Source organism: Balaenoptera borealis (assembly GCF_965194805.1).
Source record: "Balaenoptera borealis genome assembly, chromosome: X".
NCBI lineage: Eukaryota > Metazoa > Chordata > Mammalia > Artiodactyla > Balaenopteridae > Balaenoptera > Balaenoptera borealis.
The window spans coordinates 108,817,926-108,844,092 of NC_138881.1; the positions used below are offsets into that span (position 1 = coordinate 108,817,926).

The window sequence follows — 26,167 nt, forward strand, 5'->3', positions numbered from 1 at the left end:
GTTCAAAGATACATACAGTTCTGTAGTCTACATTGCCCCTACCATCTTAATAACTCACTTTCCTTAATATTTTATTTCTAAGGAGTCCTGGCCTAGAGGCGAGAGGAAAGGAAAAAGGAAAGAAAGCAGCACTGCTCAGCTGCTCAGATGACAGCTTTTCGATCACTAAGGCATCCCTCATCAGAGCTAAGCTCAGTGATTAGTTTTTCACCATGTAAACCTTAATCAAACTCTCTCTACTGATCCTGGTAAATGCATCTCTGAAAAGCATGTGATATAAGACCAGAGAAAGAAAATCGAGGTCACTCCCCAATACTCACCCTTTCTGCCAAGAGCACAGGCCAGTTCGCTACCAAGGAAGCCCCCACCGATAATTGTAATCGACTTGACTTCCCGGGAAATCTTCTCTAAGGTTCTAAAGTCTCCAATCTGCAGGATCACACAAGTTTAGTCCACTGATTTCCCAAAGGGGCATAGGATGATAATACCAGGAAATATTTTCGCTAAATCTTTGACAACAGTAATTTGCACATAAAATCTTCTCCTTGTATAAAGTGGCTCAATTATAGCCTCTATTTTATTGATGTAAATTTCTTTCTCCAATGTAACATTCTTTCTAATAACAGTGGTTCTCAACGGGGGGCAGATATACTCCCCCTCCCCCAGGGGACATCTGGCAATGTCTGGAGACATTTTTGGCTGTCACGACTAGAGTGGGGAGATACTAGTTGAAGCTAGCGGGTAGAGTCCAGGGACGCCGCTGAACACCCTACAATGCACAGGACAGCCCCTCACAACAAATGGTTATACGGCCCAAAATGCCCATAGTGCCAAGGTTGACAAACCTTGTTGTATCAAGAACTTAAAGGACAGTACAAACCTTTTCCGGTACCCATAGCGGTGGCTGAAAATTTTCAGCAGTTTTCATAAGTAAAGCATGGTGTTAAGAAGCAAACCCCCGCTTCCTTTTTCACTTAGGTACTCTTAACTTTTCTCCCTAAAGTCTCCACAATAGCACTTGCAGTGAAAAATGCCAAGAGGCTATAAGGAGTTCCAATGACTCAAATGCATCAGGAAAAAACAACTATGGAAGGGCAATCGAAGGAACTATATAGCAAGCAATAAAAAACGCTAAATCTGTTTTTCTCCTAGGAGCTCAAAACCCTTGAGTGAGGTATCTGAGGTGCAGAGAGAGGAAGTGACTTGCTCAAGGCCAGATAACAAGTCTGTAGAAGAGCCATAGTTAGAACTTCAATCTCCCAATTCCCGGGTGGGTACTTGGGGACCACAAGATTGTGCTACCTCTTCAAAACCGCCACAACGAAAGCACTAAAGCTGACAATTACCTTTCTGAAAAGTGTTGTTCTACTCTTCACCTCTGCTCCAGCCCTATCAATGGCAGACAGACTTCTTGGAGTGCCTCCTGGAAATAAGAGGAGAAAAATCCTTTAGCCCAACGAGCAGGAGCTAGCCCAAACAATCCCCCCACAAAGGTGGTGCTGTGGTGTGTGCTGCTGGCGTCACAGCGGCATCAACAGGACACAAGGCTTTGTTTTCCCTCCCCTCGCCCCACAGTGGGCTTTAATCAATTTCCTTTGAAAAGCAGATTTGAGAGTCTCTCTTCAAAGGGCCCACCATTCCCGTAGATGGCCAGAAGCCCTCACTTCTTGCTCCCGTTCTCTTCTACTTTTTCATGAGGATTCACCAGAAAGCACGGCTACGTTTGTTTAAGCAACTGCATCCTTCTCCTCTCTTGATTTCTGATTGGAACTGGCAATGAAGCCATGAGGTTAGGTTATATCACTTTCAGGACACAGGGCAGAGGGCAGAAGGCAAAGGCTAAGCAGGGAGAGAAAAAAGAAAGGCAGTCCTCTTCAATACCCATCCATCATGCCTTTACCAGAAGGAACAATACGGATAATCCAGAGGGGCAACTGATCAGATGCTTGTAGTTAGCCAAGCTTTGCACCAAGAGAAGACACCCACTTCAGAGTCTGGGTTTCAGTTTTCTTAAGATTAAGTAATGCCTTTATACTAAAACTTGAATGAGCTGTATCAGGGAATAAAGCCATCTCCAGAAATACTCACCTGTTGCAATCAAGCACTTTTCATAGGTTATTTGAGAGCCATCATTAAGTTTCGCCACATTGCCTCTCACATCCAGCTGTACTACCTGGTCCAGTCAAACACATACACAAACAGAAAGATATAAATTGGCTTTAAAATTTTTTACTGAGATATACAACATAAAATTCACCATTTTAAAGTGTACAATTCAGTGGGTTTTAGTATATTCACAAGGTTGTGCAACCATCACCACTATATAATTCTGGAACATTTCCATCACCCCCAAAAGGAACCCTGTACCCATCAGCCCAATGAGAAGAGTTAGTTCTTGACCTAAGGTGATCCTTAAGAAACCATTTCTAGGTAATCACTGGCACTACAGTTTCTGGTACCCAGTTTCTTCAAGTAGTCATAATTTCCTAAGCAGCCAACATTAGAGTTAAGTCCCTACTGTCCCAAAGTTCCTGCCCAATTTGTGGAAATGGAGAACAGGGACAGACTTTTCTGCCTGGCTCTTTGGGACCCTTACTTCCTTGTTAACAACTCTCCTACATCCTCAACAGCTTTGCAGGATGCTTTCTCCAACTTCTAGCTTTCACTAAAACTGAGCCCGCTCCCCCCGCCCCCAGGAAAGCTCATACATAGAGACTGCTCACTCACCCACACTCCTCCCCATCACAAGGAGAGGGTGTTGGCTGCTGGTGGTTCCAAGTTATTCTTGTACTATCATCCCCTCTGAAGGACACTGACATATATCCCTACAAATCAGTGTTATCCAGCCTCCTCCTGGTCACTCCTCATTCACTGAAGTCCTTGGCAGCTGGCTTATACTTCTCCTCTGAGCCACATCTACAATCCTATCTCTTAAACTTATACTTCAAACATCTCACTCTTTGGTCACAATTTTCCATCCTTCCAGCTTTCTCTCGGTTCCACCGTCACCTATCCTTGCTTTTGATTTTCTCCATTTACCCAGTGGGCTGTTCCATTCCAACTAATCTGGGCCCATAGTAGATCATCCAAACTGTGCTCTTGCCAACATCCCTAATTTCCTTGCACCCTGCTCCTTAGGGTGAAAAGCTTGAGCTTTGCAGTCAGAGAGACTGGGGTTCCTGGCTCTGCTCTACTCCTTATGAGCAGTGAGACCATTCATTCAAGACATATTTATTAAGCACCTAGTATGTGTCAGGCACTGTGGTAAGTGCTGGAGACACAATGTTGAGAAAAACAGATACCTTCCTGCCTTCAGAGTGTTGTAGCCAAGACAGACAATTTAACAAGTACTACAATCAAGAGTGAAAAATCGAGTGAGAAATGCTCTAAGAAGGACAGCACAGGTAGCGCTAGAAACATATGACAGGTGCACTCAATCGAGTTTTCCGGGGTGGGGGGGTGGGGGTGGGCAACGACATAAACTGAGATTGGATGGGTGCGCAGCCTCCTTAGCCGCCTTTGATTTGTCCTGGGTAAGATCCCTCTTCAATCCAACCCCTGTACTCAAACCTCAAACTGCTCACTCTCAGATAACCACCTGGTGTCCTAGTTTATTGCAAAAACAAGTAAAGCCATCAGATGTGATCTTCCTCAGCTTCCCGTACGGATTCCCACCTCCCAACGCCCAAATAAAAACTTTACTTCCTTTCTTCCAGCTTCTGGGATGAGGTGGCCTTTCTGTTCTGTTTCTATGCCTGACCCCCATCCCTTTCTTTCTCTCCCAGAACATTCCCCTATTAGTCACCTGCTCATTCCCCCATCTCTCTCCTGACATCTTACCCCTCAGCCCATTGACATGTTTAAGTCTGTCCCATCCTAAATGTCCCACCTTTGATTCTATGTCCTCCTCAAGCTTTTGTCCAATGTCATCTCCGTTTTGTCATTTAAACTTTCTGAAAGAGAAGTTTATCCTCTTTTCTAACTTCACAATGATATCTGAACACCTAAATGTAATGGGTCATTTTATGATTCTTTTTTTAGCAGATTCCTTTGCTGCGGTAATACTGTGGATCACATCCTGCTTCTTGAAACTCCAACCTTGGCCCCTGCCCTGGGTTCTCCTCATCCTATGCTTTTAGTACTTCTTTCCTAGTCTCCTTTTTGGACACTTTTTCTTAAACCTGTTTCCTGAAATTTGGGTTCCTCAGGGTTCCATCTTTGCCTCACTCCTTTTCTGACTACCTCAGTTCTCCACGGGAGGCCTCACCTACTCTCATGGTTTCAAATCCTACTCACATGTGGATGATTCCCAAATCTGTATCTGAGCCCAGAACCCTCCTCTGAACATTATAGTCATGTGTCCAACTGCCCTTAGGACATATCCACACAGATATTCCATTTAATACTTAACAGTCCAAAACGAAATTTTATGTCCCCCTTAAACTAGGTCTTCCTCTTGCAATGTCTCTCTCAGCTGGGGGTGTACCACCATCTACCACACAAGCTGGAAATCAGAAAGTCATCTTTGCCTCCCCCTCTCCCTCATGTTCTGCCTCCAATCAGTTGCCACCACGCCCTACCAAGTTTGCCTTTACGCCGTCAGTCTGTTCCCTGCTCTTCACCACCTTTCTGCTAGGAAGCTATACAATGATGTAATTAAGAGCTTGGGCTCTGGAATCAGAATTCTCCATTCAGAGAGATCTGGGCTCAAATTCTGTCTCCACCACTTATTAACTATGTGATCTTGAGCAAGTTACTTAACCTCTTTTTCATCTCAATTTCTTTCTCTATAAAATGAAAATAATAATAGTACCTACTTCATAAGATTATTGTGAGGGTAAAATTATGTAATACACGTAAAGCACTTAAAAAAAACTATACTTACTTCATCTTCATCATCATCACCACCACCACCACCACTACTGCCCTAATTTTGGCTCCCATCATCTCTCACCTGGATTATTATAATCGTCTTCGAAATGGTTTATCTCTAATCTTGTTCCCCTGAAGACCATCTTCCTCACAGCCAACCGAGTGATTACTTAAAATTCAATCCAACTGTTTTATATCCTTGTTTAAAACTCAACAGCTCCTCAGTGCCAGTGGCATAAAACTCAAGCTCTTTCACACGACAGAGCTCTCGACGACCAGAGCCTGCACAACTTCTCAGTTTCATCTCCTGCCACTCCTTAACTTTCTGCTCTATTGGTACCTAGCTGCTTGTGTTCCCCTGCACCAAACATGCTTTTTCATACCCTTGTGCCTCTGCTTATGCTATTCTTTTTTACTTGAATGTTTTTCACTTTTCTCTAATCTGGTGAATGCCTCTTCATTCCCTAAGACTTCTCATTCTGTAAGACTGCCTTCTCCAGCAAGCCTTTCCTGAAACCATCATTATACTGGGCACACTTCCCAATAATTCCCACAGTATACTGAATTTCTTTCTTACTCCAAATCTGTGTTATGATTATCTGTTCATGTTTCTGCCTAATACTGTTAGCCCCTGGAGGGCAGGGCCTGTGTGCTATTTACCCATAGGTGATACTTAATACATAAGGTCTTCTTACCAGCTTATCCACAAACCCATATCCACCTTCTCTGCCTAACATCCCCTTATAGGAGAAGTGGGCCTATCCCTATCAAAGGTCAATGCCTCCACTTGTGCTCTGGATCCCATCTACTCTGGGCTTTGCTCCTTCTGATAACCCTTCCCTCTCTACTGGAACATCGCCATTAGTTTACAAACACACTCTAGACCTCCCTCTTGTTAACAGAAACAAAACATAACACAACAAAACAAAACCCTCCCTGGACCCTAAATGCCCTCCAGTAACTGCCCCCAGTATTCAGGCACTCAACTTTGTAAAGTCTAACAATATTTTCCACGCTGATGTCATGCCTGAATCATTTTACTATCCTGAATAATATACATTTGTCAATGTCTTGCCATCAATAATCCCAAAGAAATGTTAGTGTGGAAAGACAGGAAGAAGAAGGAAAGGCAGAGGAGCAAATTAGAAAAAGGAACAGCTTCAGAGTCACGGTCCCCAGTGATTTGACTTCCCCGGGAAAGTTTAGCTAGCCTGCTATTCTAGGCTTGAGACTAGTGCTTTCCCCAGGAAGACACACTAATTAGTGTAGACTGGCAATATTAAACCTAAAATGACTTGATCTTTCTTTGATGAACCACAATGGCAGGACAGACGTAAATGGTAGTGGGAATACAAGTCACCATGTTCGCTGCCCACATGGGCAGATAGGTGGAGCCTGACAAAGGAAGCAGCCTACTAGCTCACCTTCTTCCCAGTGAGGACGGCCACACCACCATTCTCAATGTGAGGCAGCTCCTGAGCAGAGACATAGAAAGAAGGTGGCTGGAAATATATGCTGTATGGAGAAAAGGGAAAAAATGTTATAAGTACCTGGAACTGCTATCAACTTCCCCCAGAGCTTTAGTAAAATTGCTTCCACCATGGAAAACTTTTAGGAACATTTTCTAAAGTAAGTCTCCAAGGCCACTAAATCTTGGTCGCGACTTACTTATACAGAGGTGTTTTACACTAGCGAGTCTCAACTGGGAGCAGTTTTGCCTACCAGGGACATTTGACAATGTCTGGATACACTTTTCGCTATAATAGCTTTGGGGGAGGATGCTTCTGGTATCTAGTGGGTAGAGGCCAGGGATGCTGTTAAACATCCTACGATGCACAGACAAGGCCTCCAAAACAAAGAATTATCCAACCCTAAAGGTCAATAGTGCCGAGGTCGAGAAACCCTGCTCTGGATTTAGGTTCCTTTCAAAGTTAGAACACGAGGAGTGTCCAAGGAGCTGGTATGCACATCCACGCAAACGAGCTGTCCAGAATGGCACTGGTCAATGGACAACTAGGTCTAGCTCCTGAGATGATTTTGCCTCAAACAGTAGACAGTAACCATGAAATATTAATTAAGGGATGGATAACATAACTGGAAGTATGCATCCTGCCTGAGAAAAGGACATGATAATACGAGTGAGGGAGGCAGGTAGATTTATAAAATTTAGTCCAGTGTCAAAGGGATCCACTAATGAGAAAAAAAATTGATACCCAAAGAACACGGTACTGGACTCAGGAGATCCAAGGAGTCTTTTAAAAGGAAAGGGCTTCTTGACTTGTATTTCCAAGTCTCTCATGCAAACATTTTAATAGAGGTTCTTCCTTACAGTGTTCCCACTATATACCCCCAATTCTGAGTGCCTCCTAGGGCATCCAAGGAAGTGCCACTGAACAGTTTCTTTTTTTTTTTTTTTTTTTGCTTTTATGGGACATGCCTAGGCAGGTGTGAAGAAGTGACAACACAGGCTGAGCTGCTCTTCACTAGAGACGTCTAACACAAAGGTCCTGGAAACAGGAGCATTAGTGCTTCAGAGGCCAACATTACATCTTCAGTTGTTGGTAGATCTGGTTAACAGAATCCAGGACTCTTGCCACTATAGCCTGTTGTTGCCTATAAGCTATACCAAGTGTGTACCACAGCGGACTCCAGTGTGCGGCCAAGTCATCTGTCCTACTCACTACATGCGGTTCATGCAAAATCCTGACCTACTCTTTGTGCTTAGCTGAAGTTGCTGGTCGGACCCATTTTACATAAGTCAACAGACCTCCTCTCTTTCCCATTCCATTGTTTGAATCGCAGTGTCTTTGTGACATTTGGATCATCTGAAAACCACAGTTCTTTTGAAAGAGGAGGTCTCATGTATGGCAGCTCAGGATCTTCAGATACGATTAGTACCTTTAGACACAAAACAATGATACTTATCAGAGCCAAGTCATTTAAGAGGCAAATAAAGCGTTCACATTGGCTAAGTGCTTGCAGACCGCACCCTCCATGCCAAGCAAGACAGTATGTGCCTTACCCTGGCCCCAGGATCCCGAGCCCGGATGGATCTGGCTGCAGCAAAAGCAGCAGTGCCTCCACCGATGAGCAGGAATGGAATGTGACTTGGTACCCTGACTTCAGGAACTGGCTCTCCTTCTGGAGCTGTAAGCAAAAGACCAGACAGGGTGAATTTTTTTTTAAGTCTCAGACAACTCCTTGCCACTATTTAAAAACAAAAACAAAAACACCTTGCACTTGACTCAATCCTTTACATAAAAAGCTAGCAAAACACTGCAGCTACATTAATCTTATCAAATTTCATTGCATTCTGATAGTATAGGAGAAGGAAGCATTCCTTGCATTTCATAAGTGAAAAATACCCAAAAAAGAGGTGAATAATTTGGCCAATGTCATTCACTCACTAAGTCTCTCAGAACTAGAACCTAGCTTAGTGTTTAGCTATTTCTAAAATATATTAGAAAGTATATATTAGAAAGCTTCTGCCCTTCCCATTAATTTCTTAATGACCAACAGGAACATATCAAGTTCAGTTTCACCTTTTGTTAGCAATAAAGGGGGAAAACCCAGCAGATCAACTGTGGATTATTAAACAATGTTCAAAACTAAGGAGGTGGTATGAAGGAAAGCAATGGAAATTGCCTACCCAGAGTCGTGGGGCTTATTAAAGGATTAAAACACTCCTCTCTGAAAAATCAAGCCAGATGTGTGGGATGGAAGTGATGGCTAGAGCTATATGCTTTAGGGAAACAAATATATCTTTAACAAATTGAAACTCCAAAGACTCAAAAGGGGAACAAAACAGACCAAAAGAATGTCCTCATGGAAAAAAAAGGCCTTCATCTCTTTTCCAATAATTTTCCTTGCCAAGCTTGCATTTTTTAATTTAAAGCTTGCCCTTAAGGGTCTAATATAAAGAAAAACAACCAATCATAATTATCACTAATTTTATTCTCAAACCCAAATTACAGTCAAACACTGTAACAAATTGCTCCCCGGTCTGGGGTAATACCACAGTTTCTGGAAGCTTACAATCTCACAGCATCATCGTGTCTAAACAATATACCCGCAAAGCATAGCACCCAAATTGTTTATAACTTTCCCTTTATATATTGAGTCTCAAATCATACTCACCAGATGATGTGGCCCTTTTCTGTTTCTCTTCTGGTGTCAGCCCTAACCCTGAAATTCTTTCATTGTATCTTTTTTGGTCATCTTTTATTGTCTTGTAGGCCTGAAGACCCAAACATGGAGAAAATTTATTTCATCATACAGCTAGCTAGCTCATACCATAAGTAACATTCATTATCTTTCAATTAAATGAGAAGCTTTTGTCTACATGAGGTAAGTTCTTCTATGTTAGAATCACTAAGGCAAAAATTATTTTCTTAAGAAATAAAAAATACCGAGTGTGTACACACTTGGTGTGGAAAGAATACAGGTAAGCAGATGGAAATGTTGCAGTTTCAGATTTCCTTAGGCTCTATGTGAAGAATTTTCCTCATATTTAATTCTGAAGGTACAGCTAAAGAAAAAAGAAAAACATTTTATACTGGAAGAAAAAAGTGCTAGGAAGAGCTAAACTTTATAAAAGGGGTTTTGGACTATGCTGGATACTACCTGTGAAACCAATCTATATGGTCCTGAGTAGGAAGCTGGGACATAGGTTTTCTTGGTAGATGTCCCAAGTTTCGCTAAGTACTTAGATAATGCCCTGAAGCATGTCCGCCAGTATGCCTAGTCTTATAGAGTAACCCATCTTTCCCTCAATGGCCTATCCTTTTATGACACTCAGATACTTAATGGGCAAACGTCTCGCTTAAACACCTACTATATTTCAAATATACTATCTTCTCTATCCTTTCAAATTGAAGAAGGGTACCTTAGCACTGACTAGTTTTTTTTTTTTTAAATACAGCATCAGAATTTATTGAAGATTTTTTAAAAAGCAGTAGGCAAGAATGACTTGTTTTAATTACAACACTTTTGCTCTTTTGTACCCCACAGGGTCAATAAGATAGGAATTTAAGTGACCATATGTCAGTTGAAATCCCAGATTGTTAATTAATTGGAGGAGAAAGTAAGGACAATCAGAGGAAGTATCATAAAACATGTTCTAAGAATACTTCTATGAGCCCCTTACAAAGCAGCCCACTAGGCAATGTGCTGCAGTAAGGAACCTGGACTCTCAGACCTGGACTTGACATTTATGAGCTTGGAAACATCTAACATATGATATGAATGGACTAGAAAATTAAGTACTGTATGTTAAAAGATAATGGTTATTCCTTGAATTTACCACTAAATTCATCAAATTCATAAATTGAATTCAACTAACATTAACTTCAGGAAGAAAGTTTTTTTATCTTGGCATCAGATATCATACACAAGTCCAGCATTTACTCATTCCTTAAAAAAATATTTATTTTAAGAAAGGGACATTTACCTAAAAAGACGGCTTAAGCTGGTCAGTGTGAGTGAACAGAGAAATAAACTGGGGTCATGTTCACATTAAGAGGGATATCCAAAAATAGCCTAGGGCCTCTCATACCTCCTAATGGCTTCACACACGAGGGGAAGAGCAGACCAAGAAATATCTTGAGGTTTAGTGGGGAAAGGACAAGAAAGAGGTTTGTCACATATTTATATACATATATATTTATATATTTAGCTTTTAAGTAAATGTTCCGATATAAAAATAAGTTTACAGACATACTAAATAAAAATTTATCTTTTTCCCCCGTGTGTTTCTGTCTCCCCAGTTTGCACAGATTTTCAGTTAGTGACATGAATACATGTCAGGTTAAGAAAAACTACAAACTTATGAAATATGTTAGCAGACAACTTTTCTAAACAGATGAATATAACGCCATATATTCATCTTAAAGGAATATGAAAGGAAACAGTTCATTTTCTGAGTCAGGCAATGTGGTCCTATCAGTTGAACAACGGCAAAGGGCCCAAATACTAAATCTCACTAAATATTCTAAAGGCCACCTTGACTCTGCTCACTGACAAATCTAAGCCACCTCATTATTTAAAATGTAATATAAAACTATACAAAATAGTTTGGTAGACAAAAGCTTATCATTTAACCTGAAATCACTATAATATAGCAGCTTTATTATTACCAGTGTTGGATAAACTCAGAGGGCAATGAGGCATTTAACTGAATGGCTTGAGAGGAACTTGTGCTTCACAGGCATTTCTAGGCAGGAGAAAGCAACAGTGAGTGGCCCTATCTTGTGGCCTGGCATTAAGAGATTCGCCTGGCCAGCTCTGTGGAGGCCATCCAACTCTGGTACAGCAACATAAACCAGAGGTTTAATAGGTTTCAACTGTTACAAACATATCAGGTGCAAACAATTTAAATCTATTTCTGAATGAATGGGGTGGAACTGATGGGAAAAGTTGAGAGAGCTATAAAATGGAAAAGTTAAGGTTTAGAGGGTAGTATCTGAATTATGAAAGAGAGGCATTTAAGAAAGCTATCCACACGAATGCATTAGCTTGTACCACTTCAGCCACTAGTTTGACCAAATTACAGATTACAAAAGGGACACTGCCAAATGAATTTACTTGAAATAGAGGCTGGGGGTGAGCGGGAAGAACACTGCAATTTCTATGGCTTTTTGGACCTCCTCCGAAGCATTCAATAAAATGCCTTTTCACAATAAAAGTAGGGTTAATTTACTGTTTCCCACAAAACACAAAAATTACATTTTACCTAAAATGATTCAAAATGGATGGTGTTCAAGTTACCTTTACTTGCATTCAATGTTTACTCTTTGAGACTGTCTTGTTAGGTATGCAGCACTAAAGCACAATATAATTTAGCATCATAAAAAAAAAGAATTATGAAATTGGCAAAAGTTTCAAAGAAAGGGTTGATGATGAGGATTTATAATAATCATTAAATGTATGGCTTTAGATATATCTGGTAAGACTTCCACAGTCTGAAGAATGAGACTGGAGGACTCCCTAGTGACTGACAATGTCCTTTTAATAAATACCTAGAAAGCACATGCTGTGAATATTTCATCGTATTCTAATGGATCAAGTTTTCATTAGTGCCATGGTCTCACCCACCCTACCCCAAAATATATTTTACTGTAAGTATCTTACATAATAAACTCCTGCCCCAGTGACTGTTGCTCCTACAATTAAGAAGTATACTAGGCTGCTGCCATCTTTCCCAGAAGCACCTGTAGACGCTAGTGATCTAGAAGGGGATCCTAGGTGATGACACTGCACAACTGTAGGTAAAGATAAGGCCAAGAAAGAAACAAAAGGAAATAGAAAAAGCACTAAGTATTAATGAAGAAACATTCAACACAAAGGCAGGGAAGCATTTTTGGTTACCCTGTGCTAAAAAAGAAAAAAATGCTGCTCCAGGAATGGAGGAGAATGTATATTTCCTCAAAGTCTGTTATCAGACAGAGCTCACCTATTTCTTACTCTGATTTGACCCACAACTGGCAAGAGCTGTCTACTTTTCTTGTGCACTTGGGAGTTAGGTCAGGGAATGATAATCTAAGTAGCTGCAAATAACTTTCATGTCCCCCCTTTTTTTTAACCTAGATCAAGTAACAAAGATAAGTTCACCGTCTTACCAGGGTAGAAAGAACTAAAACTGTAATGTCATCCAACCATTTGCTCTCAATAAGTAAAACAAACAGCTTCCTTCAATCAAGGGTGTTACTAGGTGTTATCTAAGTTGGTTCACTCAGCCTTACATGATCCAACTTTAGACTGATCTGCTTAGTCACAGTAAACCCTGCCAAGTTAAAGAAAAATGCCCACAGAATAACTCCTCTGTGACCAGCTAAGCTGATCAGAGTTCATTTAAGGAGATATTATTGTGGTACTACCACATAGCAGTTAAAACCATACTTCCCACCTCACACAAACTCCATCCTAAAACTGGAGATACTAGGCCTACCTCTATAATTTAGTATTTGGGTGAGATTCAGGGATAGTTTTCCTTTCAGGAATGCCAGATTGAAGGTTGTTGTTTTTAAATGTTTATTATCCCAAACTAAGGAAAAATAAAATATTTGACAAATGGGTCAAAATCAAATATTGTGCTAAGGAGCTGCAATAAATTTTGACCATATTCACAGGTTAGTGTGTCACATCCAAGAGAAAAGGTACAATTTTGTGGATTAGTCAAACCTAAGAAAACGCAGAGGCTTTCAAGTAAAGTGTAAAAAGACAAGTGAAAAAAGCAAAGATAATCAACGTGAGATTAAATTTCAGTCATTCCCAAATTGGCTCTCATAGGAAATTAGACAACAGGCACTTTAAAGAAGGTTTTTTGGAAATTTTTCCAAAAGGAGAAAGGAGAATTAGTTGTAAAAGTCTTAAAGCAGAGAAGTATTGAGTCTATTAGTGGGAGCTGTTTGGCAGCTTCTTTACACAAGCTGCTTTTCTACTTACATATGCACCAGCTCCTATTGTTGATAAGCCCACAATAAGGACTAATACAGAATTATCGATTTTGCCCCCTGATGCACCAGAGCTAGTCATTTGTCTTGTCATCTGGAGTTCTAGAGGAACATGCCATCGCTGGAACAAGTTGTTGCCTAAGGAACACAATTTATTAAGACACACACACATACAAAAATAAAATAGTTAATACATGTTTATGACTAAACATCAATGCACTGTACAAGTAAAGACTTAACTGCCCATTGGGCTGTGTGATATTCACTGTCAAATGACCAAGGGAAAAAAATCTTCAAAGCTGTACACACAAATACAACAGATATCAGAATGCACACTCTTAAGTTGTTGGAGTTTTAACAGTACAATTTAATGCTGTCCAGGGAGGAATTTATAGCTTCCAGAAAAGGTAATGAAAAACACACGGGCAGTTCATCAAATACCTCTCTCTTCACATCTTCACCGTAAATGAAGTAAACATGGAGAGATGACTGAATAGATAGATATAACAAGTTAACTACAGGCTACCTGGGACACGCTAACAACTACTTAAGGAGTAGTCTAAATGGCTGGTTCAAACCTTGAACAAAATAATAAACTCCTGCAACACAATCTAACCAGAATACAGTTTAGTCTTGTGTGAAAGGCAATGTGTCCTGGAAGACAGAAATGGTAAAGCTTAGAAGAAAACCAGAAAAAAAAATTAGGTGAATTTATCTCCCCCAAAGAACTGAAGAATTTTGGACTACGAAATATTTTTTACAATGACAAAATTTAAAATATCTACCAACTATCAATACTTGGCTCTCAGTCCTCCAAAATAATACAAAGATTATGTTGATGCAAAAACTCGGTACAGCTATGTAAGAATCTGAGGATCATAACAACGCTCACACATGGAAATGTAAGAGTTTCATAGACTTCTTTCTCCAGGAGGATGCTGGCATTTTCAGATGAAGGAAGAAGGTCTCAACACCTTCTCTGCTTGTGATATTCCTCGTGTTGACTACTGACCTAGAACAGGGGTTTGCAAAACTTTTTCTGTAAAGAACCAGATAGAAAATATTTTCAGGTTTGCGGGCCACATGGTGTCTGCTGCAACTACTCAATTCTGCTGATGTTGCACAAAAGCCATAACATATAAATGAATGGGTGTGACTGTGTCCCAATAAAACTTTGTTAATGGACACTGAAATGTGAATTTTAAATAATTTTCAAAAAATAGTCTATTAACAATTTTTTTCAGCCATCTGAAAAATGTAAAAACCAATTTTAGCTCAAGGGGCATACAAAAGCATGTGGCTTTGGCCTGTGGGCTGTAGTTTGCCAATCCTGATCTAGAACAGTGGTTCTAAAACCTGAGTGCGCATCAGAATCCCCTGGAGGGTTTGCTAAAACATGGATGGCCAGACCTACCCCCAGAGTTTCTGAGTTGGAGGATCTGGGATAGGGCTCAAGAATGTGCATGTCTAACAAGTTCCCAGGTGATGCTGATGCCGCCAGTCTACACTTTGAGAATCACTGGTCTAGAGGCAAGTAGATATGTTCTGCTCTGACCAAGCTTTAAAAGACAAACAGAATGGCGCTGGTAGCTATTCCATATGTACTTGCAGAGATGTGAAATAGGGAGCTTTCCCCCTTGCTTTCACAATAACAGGGCTCAGAGGGGTAAAAACACGTCCAAAACGGGGCTGCAGTCTCTTACCTGAAATCCTTGGGAACATGTGCATTCCAGAACTTGGAATTGTTAGGTTTTAAGTATATAACGCATACACCGTATAGTAACACCCAGCACAGTAAGGGGCAGCAACCCAGTCACACACGTTAATGTTTCTATGACCAAGCACACTGAGTGCAATAAACAAGACTCTAAGTAGCTTCTCTCCAGTTCAGGTCAGGTTTTACTGACAAATGACTTACAAAAACTGGATTTTTAGTCCTATTTTGATTTCTAGATTATAGATAAGAGACTATGGACCGATATTCTTAGAACTGGAAATGTATTTTTCTCTACTGTTTTTATTTCTTTCCTGTTTTAGAATCCTTCATCACCACATGAAATAAAACGGCTTATATTTGGAAATAACAACAAATCACGAAAATAAAAACATGTGCAAGAGTGGAGAAGCATGGGCTTCCCTGGTGGCGCAGCGGTTGAGAATCTGCCTGCCAATGCAGGGGACACGGGTTCGAGCCCTGGTCTGGGAAGATCCCACATGCCGCGGAGCGACTAGGCCCGTGAGCCACAACTACTGAGCCTGCGCGTCTGGAGCCTGTGCTCCGCAACAAGAGAGGCCGTGATAGTGAGAGGCCCGCGCACCGCGATGAAGAGTGGCCCCCGCTTACCGCAACTAGAGAAAGCCCTCGCACAGAAACGAAGACCCAACACAGCCAAATAAATAAATAAATAAATAAATAAATAAATAATCCTTCCCTCTAAAAAAAAAAAAAAAAAAGAGTGGAGAAGCTTATCTCGATCTGGGCAAGCTTTTGATTTTCAGAAGTCCATAAAAACGATGAAGCATCGGAAATAGAAACTGACAACTCTCAGAGCTTAGAAAATGAAACTGGGTAGAAAAAGTTCCACATGGCTTAGTACAAATAATTTAGTTTTGTCCCTTACCTTCACTCCAAGTTTTTTTTTTACTGAAAATAAATGCTTTTAAAATTCCGTTTATCCCTCTAGAAGATCCTAAATATAGAAATAATAATAACTTTGCTTTAATATAATAATTTAATATAATATTCTGATTTTGCTTGCTTTTCACAAACATAAAACTAAATGTGTAGATTTGGGTTAGTTCAGCAGTTCTTGCCTCAATTTGCACACAAAAAAAGACATTTAAAAGTAAATTGGTTTTCTCAGGGTATATGCCCAGCAGTGAGATTGCTGGGTCATATGGTAGTTCTATTTTTAGTTTTTTAAGGAACCTCCATACTGTTCTCCATAGTGGCTGTATCAATTCACATTCCCACCAACAGTGCAAGAGGGTTCCCTTTTCTCCACACCCTCTCCAGCATTGATTGTAGATTTTTTGATGATGGCCATTCTGACCGTCATACCTCATTGTAGTTTTGACTTGCATTTCTCTAAAAAAAAAAAAAAAGGTTCTAAAGAACCTAGGGGCAGGACAGGAATAAAGACACAGACGTAGAGAATGGATTTGAGGACACAGGGAAGGGGAAGGGTAAGCTGGGACGAAGTGAGAGAGTGGCATGGACATATATACACTACCAAATGTAAACTAGATAGCTAGTGGGAAGCAGCCGCATAGCACAGGGAGATCAGCTCCGTGCTTTGTGACCACCTAGCGGGGTGGGATAGGGAGGGTGGGAGGGAGACGCAAAAGGGAGGGGATATGGAGATATATGTATACACATAGCTGATTCACTTTGTTATATGGCAGAAACTAACACACCATTGTAAAGCAATTATACTCCAATAAAGATGTTTTAAAAAAAGTAAATTGAGGGCTTCCCTGGTGGCGCAGTGGTTGAGAATCTGCCTGCCAATGCAGGAGACACGGGTTCGGGCCCCGGTCTGGGAAGATCCCACATGCCGTGGAGCAACTAGGCCCGTGAGCCACAACTGCTGAGCCTGCGCGTCTGGAGCCTGTGCTCCGCAACAAGAGAGGCCGCGATAGTGACAGGCCCGCGCACCGCGATGAAGAGTGGCCCCCGCTTGCCGCAACTGGAGAAAGCCCTCGCACAGAAACGAAGACCCAACACAGCCATAAATAAATAAATAAATAAAGGAGTTCCTTTAAAAAAAAAAAAGTAAATTGATTTTTTACAAAGTAAATGGGTTTACATTTAAACTATTGCTTGAAAAGAAATATAATACAATACTGTCATTAACAAACCAACTTTTTACATACCTAGTGACTTTAATTTTGTAAAAGGTGATAATATTGTATGGATGTTCATATTTTCCCTCCAATTTTCTTTTACCTATAAAATTATTCCCACTCCTTTCCCCCATAGCCTCAAAGTTTTAGGAGATTTTACATTATGACTGAAACATGCCTTTTCACTTGTCTTATTAATGTGGGAAAGCCACCTTACTCCTTGACTTCTTATTGCCCCAATCTACTTGTTTTAGATCTTCTGCAGTCAGACCACATGTACAGAGGTAGAGCTTCCTTCCTCACACTTAGGATTCAATTCTTTTTTTTTAAAATTTGATCATTTATACATAATAATATGATTGCCATTTTAGCGATAATTAGAACCTCTACTGTGTCATATAATTATCATTTCTTTTTAGTGATTGGAATAATTAAGATCTAGTCTCTTAGCAAGTCTGATAATACAACATTATTGCCTATATTCATTATATCGTGCAAAGATTCAATTCCTGTAGGTGTTTGCTCAACAAATATTTCTTGAATTAATGAATAAAATAAGGAAGTAGAAATTCTTCCCAGTTCTACTGATAAGGACTGAACATTTTGAAGAATTCTTTGCAAAGAAGTTTTGGCCATATCCCATTGTACAGGCTGCTTAATAATAAATTAGTAACTTCAAATACCACAGGCTAGCATTAGAATAGTACCTAAATTAGCAAATTCATTTCTGTAGATTTCATAATCTCCTGTTTTTCCATACTCCCAGAAGGCCTTTTCCAGAAATACATCCACACAATTGAGGCACCTAGGAATCTCAAGTGGTTAAGAGGTCTATATGCTCTTGAATCTTGTTTTCTGAATGTCAAACTTATTTTTCTGACATGGATAAAACACAGGATAGGACAAGCCTAGATGATCTGTCCATTGTAGTTAGATGCCTCTTGTGTGAAACACTCTGAAGGCACCAGAAGAAAAATGATTTAGATGACAGAAAAAAAAAATCTAACTCTATTCTGCAAAGTTAAGTCCTTCACAGTACTAGGGTTCAGTCACTGAGAATTCACCACGTGCCAGAGACTGTACAAAATGCTGAGGACACAAAGATAAATATGACATAACTCCTGTCTCAGACAGTGTATAGTTTAGGAGGGGAGAACGGCTGCTACTATTCTGAATATCAGAAAATGAACCTGACACAAATCACAAGAGACTCAAGGCTGCTCAGTTTGGTTTTTAATCCTTAGGTCAGAGGAACGGAAGGGAAAGAGTCATTATTCATCAGAACAGTAGTTTCCAAACTTGCCTGATCATATGAATTACATCAAGAGGCTTGTTAAATATAAATTCCCAAGGCTCTCTCCTAGAGATTCTCATTCAGTACTTTTAGGGTTGGCCCTCCACTCAATTTATATGACCAGGCAAGTTTTGGAAACATAAAACTTACAATATGCAACAACTCCCTTAAAATATTAGAAAATGTCTAGAAAATACAACATATTAATTGGTTGCAGAAAATGCTGACTTGCTAAAATTTTCTTCTGGAAAGTTTTGCCTCAGCAGAAAGAGTGGGTAAAGGCTCATCTTCTAGGCTTCAAAGAAAGTGTCATTTGGCAGTGTCCAGGAAGCCTGGATCCTTGCCCACAAGATGTCCAGTTTCCTTTTTAAAGAGGTGAGAAGGATTCTGAACAGAGAAAAATGTTCAAACATTTGACCCTCACCTCAGGGGTCGGTGATCAGTCTGATCACATCGGTGGCACAATGTTTGATAACCAAATAAAATACTACAGAACAGAAAATATCTACTACCTAACCAATCTGCTCAGTGCTGAATGCAGATATAAAGTGGTGACTATTAATTACCTTTAATCATTTCTGGAAAGAGGCAGAGCATCCAAATAAAGTAAATAAACAAATAATAGCAATTATGGTTTTAAGGTAAAAGGCAACATATAATGGAAATGAACCTGACAATGGTGACAGATGTGGATGAGATGTTTCAAGGGAGGTTTCAAGTTTGCTGTAATCCTGGCAAAGAACTAGTGGGGAGGAAGGGAAAAACGGAGGGGAAATGGCATATCAACAAACAATGCCTCTTTCTGATCTATGCAAAAACATATGGTAAATGCTGCTATGCGCAAAAGAAACCAGATTAAAAGCAATCAGTAATCAAGCCAGAAAACAAGGTTGATTCCTTAAATGACAGAAGCATTGCTTTTTGAAATTGTAACCACCCCCACCCACTGCTAAAGGTAATGATGTTATACTCTGGTGCTTGGCCAAAGGACAAAGAGTAAGTGTATACAAAGAAATGATGGCTATGTCGAGAAGTCAGAATATATTCTACAGCAGACTGCCTTAAAATAAAGTCATGCAATGGAAAAGAACATTTTCAGTGAGTATTTTTCAGTAGTTCTAATATCACCAACCACCTCAGATGTCTCATAAATCAATTTACCTTTGCAAATCCATACTTAATTGATGAGAACTTTTGGTCAGACTTCAGAATGCTGGCAAAAGTTGTGAGTTTTAAGCAAAATAAGTACACAAAGTTTGAAAGCCCAGTGTGAATGAAAATCTTCAGCTTACCTAAATTTCTGTCCAACTTACATAGAGCATCCTCATTTCAATGCACAAAACCCATACAGATGACATCATAGACAGGAGGTTAGTTTTTAAAATCTAATCTGGTTTTTAAGTTCCCAAAGCAACATGTCTTAGAACATACGTCAGGTATACCCATCAGGAAACATTTTCTTGAGGCATAGCAACTGGAAAAACTATTCAAATGCACATTTCCGTAGACTCTCACAATCTAAGGGAAATATTTTCCACTTTTTTTTTTTAAAGCACCCAGAAGGCAGTTCCAAATTGAAAAGGCCTCAAGGCAGTTCCACACTGACATAGCAAATGTGAATATCCTCGGGTGGCCAAAGATGATTGATAAAAAAAACAAGAACAACAAAACAGCACCTCCTACAGGTGGATAATTCTTTACCCCCCTGAAATTGTGCAGGTTGGAAATCAGCAGGCTCAAGACATGCTTAGATAAATTCAAGGAATCTGATGCCCAATGGGCTAAAGGGGAACCGGATTCATCCTTAACCTTTTGAGGTCAAACTTTAGGAAGCAGTGTGGAGTTGAGGCAAGAGGATTAGGGACCTAGAGACTGGCAAACTAACCTTTGCTCTGCCTGTTACTTAGGTATGTGACCTTGAGCAAGCAATTTCACCTCTCTGTGCCTTGGTTTATTATCTATAAAATGAGTGGGTTGAACTTTACTACGAAATCCCTTCTAGCTCTAAAATTTGCTGAAACAACTTCAGGGAGGGCAAATACAATGCGTTCTGCAAACTGTTTCTTCGAAGCGTTGAGACTACCAAGAATTACACTGAGCAGGCATCTCAGACTAGTTCTGGGCCAACTCTTCCCCGTGGCTGGCGCACGGCGTACTGCCTCCTTACTTGCACTGATTGCACTGTTTCTGTTTCACAGGGCACTCAAATCTATGAATCTGATCTGGGGTTTGGAAGGTAGGCAGGTAATATGCTCATTTACAGAAGGAACTGAGGCGTAGGGCTTAAGTGTCCTGCTTAAAGTCTCTCAATCGATAAATGACAAAGTCTACTTCACCTCATTGCTCTAAAAAGGCGAACTGGGGGTGGCCGGGAGGTGGCATTGGACAATACGAGACAGCCAGCTGTTCTGTTATACCTGAACAGCAAACCCTCCCAGGAAAAGGCCTCAAGCCGACTGACTACTGGGCTCAAATCCCTTGAAGGTCAGGCCGGCACGGCTTGCGAAACTCACGGTTTGGATCCCGCCAATTCGGAATTCACGCGACTGTAAGTGTGTTTATAGTTTTTCCCCAGGGGTGGGGGTGGGGTGGGGGGGAAGGCCTGAGGGGCATAGGGAGCCTGTAGAACCCAGGCCCTTGGTCTTCAAGGTGGGGTTTGCCCGGGATGGGTCAGTCACCTGGGAGCCGGTTCCTCTGCCTCGGGCCTCGGACGCACACCGTCCGCACCAAGGGCGCCAGCTTCTGCTTCAAAGCACCCGCCGCCAGGCCTCCACACCGGTACATTTCGGCAACCGCTACTCTGGACCTCCTCTTCCTTTCCTTTCTTCTTAAGCACGTACCGACAGGTCAAACACCGTGGGCCTTGGCCCGTTCCTCCGGCTCCCTTCACACGCACTCTACGTAGGCTCCTCCTCCCGGCCCCGGGTGGGCATTGGACAGCTAAGCCGGCCTTCTAGAGCAGGGGAAGGGGAAGCGCGACTGGAGACCTACTGCGCAGGCGTAACGCTCAGCGCCGCATTGCGATTGGTCCGCACGGGGAGAAGCTGGGCGCATGCGCCTAGCTGTCCGAACACTTGGAAAGACCCCAGGCTGAGTTGCTTGCAAGCTTCTGCGGGTTTGATGGCAACGCGTTCCGCTAAGCGAGCTCAAAAGCTGTCCAAGGAGGGACCGGCGGGGCCGCCTTGCCTGGCGGTTGTGGCCGGTGCTGCCGCTGTGTCGATGGCGGGAACCTGTAACGGCACCTCACAAAGCGTGGCCCCAGCACCGCAGTTTGTTCTTCTGCTTTAGGCCACTAATTACTAGGTACTAAGCTTTCCGGGTTCTCTGGCTGTAGTCCACTTCCAGTCTTTCCGTAGGTCCAGCCGGGGGACCTGGCTTCCCAGATTCGGAGTGGACTTCCGTCTTTTACAAATTGCTGGCGCTTTCCCACCCAGCCCCTGTTTGCAGGACAAGTAATCATTCCGCGCTCTCTTTCCCAAATCGCTTTTATATTGTGCAGTTCTGTGTCCTAGATGCTGTACGAGGTGCTGCGGACAGTCTCCTGCTATTATGGCTTCCGTGCTTGAGAGCAAGATGCTGGCAAAAAGAGTTCGTGCTTCACAGACTTTCTGTGAGAGTATTCCTAAGCAGGATTTTAAGAGTTGTGGGAGGAGTAGGGTGAGGGGCTGAGTGTAAATAGGTGTTTTGACTCTACCAAATGTAAGCTAAATTGGAAATAAATTATTGGCTGTATGCAAAACATAACATATGCCTATTTCAAAGTTTTGAGTTACATGTTCATTTAACAGGTATTTATTGAGCACTTGCCACTTGGACTGTGCTATTAAAGGAGCTCTGGGATATGAAAAGTATAGGAAGTGGTCACTGTCTAGTTGGGGAGATGACATATACTGGTCATTTAAATAATAAATAATATCTGATGTAGTGCAAGAGCAAGAGAAAATATGGGATGGAATAGCTAAGGAAGGACTTCATGTAAGAAGTGTTACTTGAGCTGTGTCTTGAAGGATGAGTAGTAAAATTCAAATAGTGGAGGAGAAGGAATGATATTTCAGATGGTGAATACTCTGGGACCAAAGGTAATATTTTCAGTGGTTAAGCACCATTGACTTTGCATCCGGTCTGCCCCAGGTTGAATCCTGGCTCTGCCACTTGGGCAAGTCACTTAACTTGTGCCTCACTTTCCTCTTCTACCAATCTCATAGGGTTGTTATGAAGATTAAATGAGCTAATATTTGTAAAGTATCTTAGAGGAAGCACCATGCTGCTTGGAGGTATAAAACAAAACCCAGCACGTTTTCAGGGGACAATGGTAGAGAGTACATACTAGGAAGTAAGTAAGGACAGGTGAATATGGTGGGGCCAGATTTGAACAGGCAAAAGAGTTTGGCCCTAATATTGTAGGTGACGAAGTTATTATCTTTAGTGGAATAGGGATAGAGAATGAAATTACAAAGTTGTTTTAGGAAGTTTAACCCAGGAAGCAGTATTTATTGGGTGAAAATGATCCAGGGTTCCCTTACTCATTAAGAATAGGTTAATGTTCAGAAGTGCAGGTAGTAGGTGCCTTTTTTTTAAAAATAAACTTATTTATTTTTATTTTTGGCTGCATTGGGTCTTCGTTGTTGCGCGCGGGCTTTCTCTAGCTGTGGCTAGCAGGGGCTACTCTTTGTTGCAGTGTGCGGGCTTCTCATTGCGGTGGCCTCTCTTGTTGCAGAGCATGGGCTCTAGGTGTGTGGGCTTCAGTAGTTGTGGCACGTGGGCTCAGTAGTTGTGGCTTGCAGGCTCTAGAGCGCAGGCTCAGTAGCTGTGGCGCACGGGCTTAGTTGCTCCGCGGCATGTGGGATCTTCCTGGACCAGGGCTCACATCCGTGTCCCTTGCATTGGCAGGTGGATTCTTAACCACTGCGCCACCAGGGAAGTCCCAGTAGTTGCCTTTTAACCTAGCGCTGTTTGGGGGGATAAATATTGAAAATATCAATTCCACAATAAGGTAAAAAATTATTTCTACTTATTTCATATTTTAAAGGTCTTGCAGACATTGAAATTTATTGCTATTTCTAAAAGCCAATAATAAACATGGATTGATTAAATACAAAGTTAATCATATCTGTTGGTGAAAGAAGCTTTGGAAAACACTATCAAAATCATGACGATCAGGGGGCTTCCCTGGTGGCGCAGTGGTTGAGAGTCCGCCTGCCAATGCAGGGGACACGGGTTCGAGCCCTGGTCTGGGAGGATCCCACATGCCGCGGAGCAACTGGGCCCGTGAGCCACAGCTACTGAGCCTGCGCGTCTGGAGCCTGTGCTCTGCAACAAGAGAGGCCGCGATAGTGAGAGGCCCGCGCACCGCGATGAGGAGTGGCCCCTGCTCGCCGCAGCTAGAGAGAGCCCTCGCACAGAAACGAAGACCCAACACAGCCAAAACATAAATAAATAAATAAATAAATAAATAAATAAATTTAAAAACAAAAACAAAAAAAATTAAGAATTCAGAGATTGTAAATATGACAAAATTAAACTTATAAAAAAAAATCATGACGATCAGATACCTATGAAAACAACTGGGTGTATTTGAAAGACAGTCATTTAATGATGCACAATTAACATACAAAAAAGACATTGTACAGCACATTTATTTTTGCAATAGGTACCATGAGGTTTTCTTGTCCTCTTAATAAAAAATTATATTTTATGATTTTGGGTGGCAAAAGCAACTTACACATATTGAATAACTCCAAAAATATAAGTGAAATTTCCCCAAAATCTCACTCCACAGAGTATTTTATTAGGGCATGGGGCCCATTTTGATATACCACATTTCCAGAAATCAGTGTTTCTACCTTACAAATATAATGTGAACTCTCAGGCTCAGTGACAAGTTTTTGCTGGGAGCATATGTCTAAATAATCTTATGTGGATGTAATATTTTTTTATATCTCCCAGAAAGTTAGCATTGATTATGGCTATGAATTAGCAAAGCTTCTTTTCACTCTTTTTTTTTTTTTTTGGCTGTGTTGGGTCTTCGTTGCTGCACGCGGGCTTTCTCTAGTTGCAGCGAGCAGGGGCTATTCTTCATTGCCGTGCGTGGGCTTCTCATTGCGGTGGCTTCTCTTGTTGTGGAGCACGGGCTCTAGGCGCGCGGGCTTCAGTAGTTGTACCACGCGGGCTCAGTGGTTGTGGCTTGTGGGCTCTAGAGCGCAGGCTCAGTAGTTGTGGCGCACAGGCTTAGTTGCTCCGCGGCATGTGGGATCTTCCCGGCCCAGGGCTCGAACCCGTGTCCCCTGCATTGGCAGGCGGTTTCTTAACCACTGCACCACCAGGGAAGCCCTTCTTTTCACTCTTACCTACTGGATATGCCTAATTAATAGTTACCTTTTTTTAAAAATAGCTACTCTTCTGTAGATAATGATCACCAGGAGCATTAGCTTCAAGTTCAGAGGAGAATGATTCGGCCAACTATTATCTAGACGTCAACCAATCAAAAACAAAATACTGTACAATGAGGATTACTGTTCACACTGGACAATGATAATTGGTATTCATAATGATGACCTTCGATTAGCCAACTAAGATTAAATCCTTCTCGAGGTTTAATATTGAATAGTATAATCTAGGGTTTTAGAAATGGGTGACCCACGTATATGCTAAAAGAGTTAGCTATAAATATATCTGCTAACTCAGCTTAAAAAGATTCTTAACTAGAAGACCCCATTTTCCCAGCCATTTTGAGTAACTTGCACTTGGCTGAGCAGTCACATTCCAGTTTGCTTACAGATCTATCGCTGATGCACTGAATTGTTTTCCTCATAGTGGGAATGGATTTAGTCATATTTGTCTCTTCTGCAGCTCAGCCTCACACACAAATAAGATGGTAACTCACGTGTGCTGCTGGAATCCCTGACCTTGATGGCGTTAGCAAATAACTCATACATCGGTGCTATTGGTATGTGTCAATATTACCTTAGCTTATGAAGTATGTGGGAGGAGGGATAGAGTCTTAAAAGCAAACATAAACGGGCACATTTTATTGTATGTAAATTGTACCTCAGCAGAGTTGATTTCAAACAAATTCTGAACCTGCAAATCACTTTCGGCAGAGGGAATACTGGTCTTGACCAAGATGTGTGATGCTTATTAAGCCTTGGGAAGCTGCCCCCTAACACCGTAAGAAAGTTCTGTTCATTTATCATCTTCCAAGCATAACCTAGGCTTCTGGGAAATTAGATCCAACCACTTTGTTCTACATTCAGTTGCAGAGGGGTGAACGCTCCTAGGGGTTTCTAATTCCTTTTGAAACTCCACCATCCTGGAAGGATTTATGATTATATGGAGGGCTCGGGAATGCAACACACTGTGAGGTTTATGCCATGTCCCAAGATCCCTCCACCTGGACCTGTAATGGTTAGCCCTGGAAACAAAGTCCCCTTTTGCTGAAGCTGCCACCACCAGCTTCCCCCTTCTTCTACCCCATGTTCGGCCCTCTCCCGTGGCGGGCCTTCCCCATTGGCCAGACAAACACAACCGACTGCGGCAGCCAATGGGAGCCACTCTCCTGAACATTCAGAGGATGGGTGCTCGTGGTGTGATGAGGGGAGGTTGGCGCCTGGCACGCGCCCCCCTACATCTGACAAGTCTGTGACAGAAACACTAACTCCCCCTACACACGCACACCCGTGCCCCTGCCTACCTCTCGCAGCTGCGC

The 26,167-nt window shown here is 41.6% G+C and overlaps 1 protein-coding gene and 2 long non-coding RNA genes across 3 annotated transcripts in view; 2 read left to right on the top strand and 1 right to left on the bottom strand.

The window, feature by feature from the left end:
* LOC309620919 overlaps positions 1-15,716 on the top strand; it is a 36,957-nt gene extending 21,241 nt beyond the window's left edge. The window contains exon 4 of the long non-coding RNA XR_014239733.1: positions 15,360-15,716. This is a non-coding gene — a long non-coding RNA (uncharacterized lncRNA). The remainder of the gene's footprint in view (positions 1-15,359) is intronic.
* The window catches only part of AIFM1 (apoptosis inducing factor mitochondria associated 1), a 28,627-nt gene extending 7,234 nt beyond the window's left edge, over positions 1-21,393 (bottom strand). The window contains exons 1-9 of the mRNA XM_082377781.1: positions 21,141-21,393; positions 13,315-13,460; positions 9,010-9,109; positions 7,895-8,019; positions 7,640-7,770; positions 6,297-6,387; positions 2,089-2,173; positions 1,347-1,423; positions 321-429 (exon numbers count right to left, since the gene is read on the bottom strand). Of these exons, the coding sequence (XP_082233907.1) occupies positions 321-429; positions 1,347-1,423; positions 2,089-2,173; positions 6,297-6,387; positions 7,640-7,770; positions 7,895-8,019; positions 9,010-9,109; positions 13,315-13,460; positions 21,141-21,246 (970 nt within the window). The 5' untranslated portion in view covers positions 21,247-21,393. The remainder of the gene's footprint in view (positions 1-320; positions 430-1,346; positions 1,424-2,088; positions 2,174-6,296; positions 6,388-7,639; positions 7,771-7,894; positions 8,020-9,009; positions 9,110-13,314; positions 13,461-21,140) is intronic.
* Positions 21,394-21,518: 125 nt separating this feature from the next.
* Positions 21,519-22,206, top strand: LOC309620920. The gene is made up of 2 exons (XR_014239734.1): positions 21,519-21,765; positions 21,975-22,206. It is a non-coding gene; the product is annotated as an uncharacterized lncRNA (long non-coding RNA).
* Positions 22,207-26,167: the final 3,961 nt, after the last annotated feature.